Here is an 8,006-nt window from a genome sequence, read left to right as displayed (position 1 = left end):
TTAAGCCAACGTTCTTTCAGTTTTGCCTTCTGTTGTCCCATCCTACAGAGTTTCTTATTCTTAGTGACTGGGGGTTAGAAATATTGGCCAAGTTGTAAATATTTACCACATGACAAACTATTTTAATAACATACTGTTCCACCAAAAGGTTTCATATGGAAATGAAAAGAGGAAGAAAGGACTATTCGTAGTGTGACACCAGAGGTTGATTTGTAAATTTCCTCCTTCAACCTGCTCAGGGGATTTCCATTCATGAGCAATGCAGTCAAGAATTGGAGTGGGGTGGGGAGGGTATGGGGGAATGTCATGGCACAGAAACCTTTTGACCACAGTATTAACGGAAATAAATGTGTTGCATAGATATAAGACATCCAAAGCTCTGTGCCACATTTCTTTTCATCATTACACACTGGGCACTGATCTTGCCTTAAAGGAGAAGTTTAATTCTTGAAGGTAAGTGAGGACTGGAATATACTTTTTTTTTTATAAACAGAAGACCTGAACATGGAATCTATCCCTATGAAAATACTGGTTTCTGACAGTGCCAGCATAATTTCAATAAATAAATCCTAAATTTGTAAGGATTTTAAATACAGTCTAAAATAAAATAGTTCAAGAAACTAGTGGTGAATTCATCTGTTGTATTGAGAAATGGGTGCCAACTGCGAAATGACAGAAATCACATTGTGATGACATTACCATGCCAAAAATGTGTTAACTGAACAAGTATATTCAACAACAAAACCAGGACAATATGCTACATTTATATATAGTATAATAGAACATTTATTATCTACCACATAAATATGCAGATTATAGAGAAATATTGTGCCTTCGCTGTCTTTAGCTGATTAATTCTGCAGTAAGATAATTAACGGAGTCATTTTTATTGGGCTTTCAGCTGGGATAGGTTACTGGGACCTTTGTAGTAGTCTAGGTAGATGACCTGAATTAGAAATTAGATGTGGGCAATGCAGCCCTGCTGGTTTTCATGAACTACTTAATAACTTTCAGTGCCATCAATTTCAGCATCCTTTCAGATCATCTGATGGAATTGGCCTTAGAGGCACTGTACTGTTTTCTTGTCAGATCATGTTCTGAAGGAAATACTAGACAATTACTGTTTGACACCTAGGCTGTTGATCTGTGGTCCTACATCCTTCATCTTGTCATCTTGTTCAATGTGCATGTGAAGCATGTTTGGGAACATCATTTGGAACATTGGGATTGGATGTCATCAGTATGTTGATGACACCTAACATACTACTTTACTATCTAAATCAGCATCTTGAACATTACCTAAGCTCACTAATCAGGTGGATAAGAACAAGCTGTAGTTAAATTCAGACAAGACAGATGTGGTGTTGGTCAGTAAGAAATCAGATTGAAACAATAAGGTTCAGCCTGTTTTGAATGGGCTTGCCATCTGCATGAAAGAGTAGGACCACATCCAGGGTATTTTCTTTAAGCCTCAGTTTTTAATGAATTTTCAGGTCACTTTTGTGTGAGCTATAATAATTCCTGAGCAAGTTATCGAAGCCTTGGTCACATTCTGTCTAGACTATGGCAACATGCTTGAGTGATAGGATGACTTTTTTTTTTAGTTCATTTCACACAAGCTGTATTGGAAATGTGATGTTTCTCCTTTCCCTATTCAATCTTCCTAGTGTAGAAACTCACAGTCTCTGAAAGGTGCAGCTGTCGACAATGAATGTAAATGTTTGGATTATACTTTATGTGCATAACATTAACCCTTTGACTGTTGGATGAAGTACAGCTGAAATCTATCATGGCTGGCAGTTTCATATTCATTATAACCATTCATTTAATGGTTATTCATTAAAAGCCAGGAATGTTTTTCAGTTCTGTTTACTTGTAAAATGATGTGAATGTTCTCTGCCATTTTTCTGAAACCAATTGTGTTTTCCTCTCCAATGGCCTTACAATTTATTTAAGTTCCTTTAGGACAGGCACAAATATAGTGATATAAAGAAATAGTTGAAGCATAACATTCAACTGCCAACAGCAGGTCTGCTGAGATTTCTCTGCAGGCTCATCAAAAATCTGTAAGCTAAAAGAGACACATTCTTGAACAGAAAAACACAATATTTTTAACAGTTTCTGCTGCTGAACTTGGTGGCCCTTCTGGTTGTCATTTTCTTATAAACAGTGTGCTATGATTGTGAAAAATATAGTAGGATTCAGCTTTGCCGTCTCTCTTGTAACTTACTTATATGTTCTTTTTTATTGCTCTCTTCTATTTTCCTTCACATTTAAGCTCTTTACTACCTTCCTTGGAAACAGTCATAATTCAGTGACAGAAGTTCCTAAACCCAATCCATAGCATTTCCAAATTGGGCTCAAAAGTTTATTTCGAGAACTCTGGAGAGCTGCTTCTCATAAGGATAACAAGGCTGCTAAGTGTTTTGTTATTCATCTGTTTTAATGCTTCTCTTTCCTCTGTTTCAGATAATTATTCTTACTCCAGCAACTTCAGTTTAGCTCTGACTTGATAGCCACTTTGCAAAGACTTGGAAAAGATAACGTTTATTTTTTTTTTTTAAAATGATCATGCTGGATTACTAGTGGGTCACGTATCTATTCTGTCAAGTGGATGTGGCACTGCTGTTTTAAACCAGATTAATAAAAGTAATAGTTTCATTTCCTTTCTGATCACCTATTATTGGGAAAAACAAGTGAGAATGGTTTACTTAAGAGCAGTACCTACCAGCTGTGAATACAGAATTATTTTTAAAAAATTAAATGAGTGCTCAAATAATACCCATTCATTGCTGCTAATTTAAGATAGCTATGCTTAGTGTGTACTAAGCTATCTAGATATGCTCAATAATACTTATCAATGCAATAAGGTTCTACAACTCTTTCCATTTGTCTTCTACTAATTGGTATTCAGAGACATGTTGACAGAAAGCAATCCAGTGTCAATAACATTCCAATAACACATCTAAGCCCTTTGAAAGTTGGCAGCCATCGATACATCTTATGACACCAAATTTGTAATTTAGTTAAGTTTTTTCTTCTGGCTTTCCACATGCATGCATTGTATCATTCTCAGATCAGCTCCATGATTTTGGTTTGTTTCAAGGCTGAATTTTGTTTCTCTGACTTTGTGCCAGTTTACTTGAACCCAGAGCAAAGCTAGACTTTTTCTTTCTTTCTTTTTTTAAATGCTACGGCTTCAGGACAGTCTGTTTTAGTATTTGCTTTGCTGTTGCTTTACTGTACCTTTCACCTTTGAACACAAACAAGACCTACTCATCTTCCACTGCAACCTAACTCTGTGAGTTAATTCTCATACAATTATGAGAGCAAATCAGACTACTGCAAAAATAAATGATGGAAGAAAACTGGACCACCCCTGTAAAAGAGGAGGCCAGCTAGCCTGTTACATAGGCATCAAAGAGAAGAAGATGCTAAAGGCTTTGATTATTGTTTCTACATATAAGGTTTACTCTTGAAACATAACAGTCACTGGAATACTTTTGTTATGGTTTCCTAACTCTTTATTAATAAAGATAACTTACCAGGAATTCTTGCATTCCCATGAGCTTGCCTATTTGGTCCCAGTCCTGCCTGTTGGGTAAAACCTGACACTATGCCAGGAAAGGAATATACCCAACTTTCTCAGCAAATCCAATGCTGATCTTCTATCCTGTTTGTAACCAGGTTTATAACAACCACCAAAGAGAAAACTATACCTCCATCAAAACTGGCAGGGCAAGCTACTGCTTATAAACAGGGAGCAACCCCACGCTCACTAGCACTGATGATGTTACCTCTAGTAAATGTAATGAAACATCTGCTAGCAAACAACCAAGCTAAGAGAGCACCAAGAACTCCACAGTTCAAGCCTGAGCTGCAGATATTCTCTTCTATTGGAACTTATTTTAAGTGAATAAATGCTATTAAAGAAACACTTGATTAATTTATATTTTCTATATTTGGGTCTGATTATTTCAAAATATTTATCATTTTCCAAATAATTTTGAGAACCTTAATATTTTAAGCTTGAACCATGCACATCTATGTTGCTTCTGAAGGACAGCCACAATTATAACCAATATTAACCAAACTACTGCTGTCCAGATGTGTTGGAAATTATATAGCTTAAAAAAAACATTTTCCAGGAATTGTCTTCCAAAGCAGCATATATTCAAATACAATCAATTCAAAAGACAGGGAAAGCCCTTTTTTCAGGCTCACATTTAAAAAAAACAGGATGAGGAATGGGAAAAAAAGGAAGATCAGACAATTTCATTAAGGTAAAAAATGTGATTTGCAATATACTATCATTTCATATTCTTTTGCTGAGGTTTTTGAAGAGCAATTCTTGATCTTTGTTTCTTTTGATTAGAATTCCCAAGGCCAAGACTGTGGTTAAAATTGCTGTAGCTGATGAATGCAGCAGAGTAATCCTGCCCTTGTACTTTCCAGATTAGCAAAAGTAGGGTTCTTTATCAGGTGGTGAGTGGGTCAGCAAATTTCCCACAGCTGTTACTTGTCTGATTAATGGAAAGGACTGGGTTGATATCCCTTTGTCACAACGTTCATAGGGAGAAACAAAGGATGCAGCTACCTTAATAGCATTTGGCCCCTGATTTATAAATAAATCCCTACATATGGATGTTACCTGGCTGGAATGGCTGGTTTATTTTAAATTGCATGAGCTTTGAAACAGGGATTATGATGATTAATTAAGAATGACTTTAGATACCATGCCCATTTCAAGGTGAGCACATTATATTTGATCAAATAACCATGTCAGGTTCAGCTAGTTAACTCACAGGTCAGCTCTGACAATTTTATTAATGATAACATTTAGCAAGTTGGTCTATGTTCTGATATTTTTCCTTTCTTTTTTCCCTCCAAAGAATGTTGTCTGAGGGGTATCTCTGTAAAATCCCTTATCACGAACTCTTGAATTACAAGCTCTATGGTACAGAAACAGAAGAGGCAATACATGAGTTGAAGTCATTAAATGGTATCACTTATGAATCAACAGAGCAAATGCAAACTAGAAGTTTATTTTGGAATTATAGATCCATGGATGAATTTATGATTTCTGTTTCTTCCCAAAAAAACAAAAATAGTAAACAGCAGAAAGACACATTGGCCCAGACTATTCAGCATCCAGTATTTGAAAGGCAAACATCTGAAGCTGTGGAAATCTATGTGGGATCATCCATAAGCAAAGACGCTTACCTCGTCCCTTCTTCTTGTAAAAGCATTTGTAAGAACTACAATGACCTGCATATTGCTGGTGATCAGGTGCTACCAATGAATTCAGTTAAAAGAGATGTTACTTATGACAGTGGGATATGCCCATTCCTGGAATCATCAGAGATTCCATTGCCAATAGACTCGGTTCCAATGTTACCTGCTGAAGTCCCACGGAAGGCATCCCAAAGAAATTCATCATGCTGGCGGGTGGCCAGCATCATGCAACACCAACAGCCTCTCTCTAATTCAATTCTGAATAATTATTTGGAGGAGAAAGTAGTAGAGCTATATAAGCAGTATATCATGGATGTGATGGGCAGCAGATCTCCCACTCAGATCTTGGCTTCAGAGTTCATAATGACCAACGTAGATCAAATCAGCATGAAGTTATCACAAGAGACGAACTTGAAGACCACAAGAGCCAAAGATATGGTTATTAACTGCCTGCTGCAATTAGCTAGTGGAAAGGTGTCCACTGAAATGAGCACTCCCAGTCTCCAAATTTCCCAGTTCAGTATTAAATAAAGATGCAGTTTCACTGTTACCTTGAAATGTAGAAATCAGTTCAATTTCTGCATTATAATGCTACCAGGATACAGTTGACGTGCCAAATCTTAATTATTTCACATGTAAACGCTTTCAAAAAAGACTGGTTTGAAAACCATGTACAATCTTTTCACTCTATGGTTTCCATATGCATTCAACTTCAACCCCTAAGTAGTATGTTGAAAATTAGGAAGTTCTATTCTAACTAGGCTCTCATACACAAATCTTAGAAAGTTCACCCAACTCTCAAATCCTACCCTCAGGAATCATGTTTCCTTCTGCTTTTCTCTACATTTTATGATATCGTTCATGTATCATTTTTCTCTGTCAGGGTGACCTTGGTGTTTCCCTTCCGACTTAAAAAGTTTCAGCGTTGCTTTAATTGCATTTGCTCCTAAGCTTTTTGTAAAAAAGCATAAAAAGAGCATAGATAGGTAGGTAGGTCAGGGCAAGCTGTATCTCAAAAATGATTCAAAAGAAGTCCTTTGGATATCTTGTGACTGTGAACACAACATCATCCTGCTATTTATCAAAGCAGCATGATTTTTTTCCCCCAGTTTTCCATGTGAGACTGAAAAAAAGTAGTGGTTGCCTTAAGAGTCACATTAACTTTAATGAGCTATCTCCTTAAAGCAGCCACAACTTTTTTTTTTTCTGGCCCATGTGGAAGCCTGAAAAAGTTAAGCCGTCTTAATGAATGGCTGAGAAGTGCTATGTTTATCAAAATTATCTCCAAATCATTTTTGAAGTGTGCACAAGGTAATAAAATAGAAAGTGGAATAGGATTCATAAGTTTTAATGCCAGCTAAATTGATCATTAAAATTAACATTATGAAAATTTGGTTCTGAATCTATATCTTAACATTGTCTTTTTGTCTTTTTCATCTTCTCATTCCCAATATTTTGAGCCTTTAAACAATATTAGTGTACTGTCCATATTCTTTCTGCAATAGTTGTTCTGTTTCCAGGATATTTAATTTCCCCTCATTCTTTTGATTTTGTATTTTTTCTTTCTCCTCATCCCCTACCAAACAGCTTTCTGTGTCTGTCAAAAGCTCAGTTAATAATGGACTTTTTGATGGCACCTGAAAGTTTTCCTGAAGTTATTTTTTGCTAAAATTAACTAAACATTGGTCTCTTCTGAACTGGCTAAAAGCTTCCTCTTGTGTATGTGGGATATTATTTGGATGTATATAGACTCATATGTATGTGTGTGTGTGTGTGTGTGTGTGTGTGTGTGTATATGTATGTGTATGTATATATATATATATATATTAGAATCTGTATACTGGATTGGGTAATGACTGTCTCAGGTGTTAATATATGAGATTTTAGACACACATATATTCATTACACAATATTATTTAAGGTGCCGTTAACATCTAAACAACTAACTTTTAATAGCAGACTTATAGAACAGTAAATGAGATAAAATGTCTGAACTGAAGGTAAATTCATTATGTCTAATAACAATAAAGATAATTAGTATGAATTGTTCTCTTAATAAATCCATTTACAGTGATATGTTTCATTTCCTGTCGTCGTTTCCTCTTTGTGGTCAGAACATTGTACTTCGGTTTTCAACATACTTGAAAATATATTTTCATACTTCTTACCTCTGATTTACCATACTAAATCCTTCTAAAAGCTCTTTATAGGTAAAGAATTGATCCATGGTTCTAACATGTCAGCCCAGAGAACAGTTCAAGAATGTAGATGTATTGGACTTTCAGTTGCAATGCTCATTTCAAGGTTTGAAAAGTGGTTTTGTTGTTGTGGGGGAAAAAGGCCGTGCTATATATGATGCCTTGAGTTATGTTCTAGAATGAAAGGCAAAATATAATTTAATAAATAATCAAGGAAATGGATATGTATTGCTATTGCTACTTTTCTACCTTTTTTCTCCAGTATGGTTTTTCCAACATGGATCCTGTCTGGTTATGACCTTCTGATTCCACAGTCCTTATGTGACACTTTGACTAGGCCTACCATAGCTGGGCTGCAAAATTCTAGATGGTCAATAAATGGCATCAAAAATATACAGAAAACTTTCTGCAGGCCAGATATGGTAGCCCTAATTTTTACACTATCTGAGTCTGCTGATCCATTTATTAAATAGAGCAAAAAAAGAAAAAAAATGCATTGCTGTTTCTCCTTTGACATAGTGAAATGTCTAATTAAGAAAACCAACACTTGCATATTCATTTATTTATTATAGA

General features: G+C 35.7%; 1 protein-coding gene across 1 annotated transcript; it reads left to right on the top strand.

Annotated features, from left to right (window-relative positions):
- The first annotated feature begins 301 nt into the window (after window positions 1–301).
- TASL (TLR adaptor interacting with endolysosomal SLC15A4) lies at window positions 302–6,611 on the top strand. The gene is made up of 2 exons (XM_063304390.1): window positions 302–453; window positions 4,893–6,611. The coding sequence occupies exon 2, from the start codon at window positions 4,894–4,896 to the stop codon at window positions 5,764–5,766; it is 873 nt and encodes a 290-aa protein (XP_063160460.1). The 5' UTR covers window positions 302–453; window position 4,893; the 3' UTR covers window positions 5,767–6,611.
- Window positions 6,612–8,006: the final 1,395 nt, after the last annotated feature.

Source organism: Candoia aspera, chromosome 5, assembly GCF_035149785.1.
Source record: "Candoia aspera isolate rCanAsp1 chromosome 5, rCanAsp1.hap2, whole genome shotgun sequence".
In the NCBI taxonomy this organism is placed as follows: domain Eukaryota; kingdom Metazoa; phylum Chordata; class Lepidosauria; order Squamata; family Boidae; genus Candoia; species Candoia aspera.
This window is presented reverse-complemented; position numbering and strand designations above follow the sequence as displayed.

Excerpts from the sequence above, each read along its gene's own strand:
- TASL (XM_063304390.1), top strand. The coding sequence starts at position 4,894 with ATGTTGTCTGAGGGGTATCTCTGTAAAATCCCTTATCACGAACTCTTG.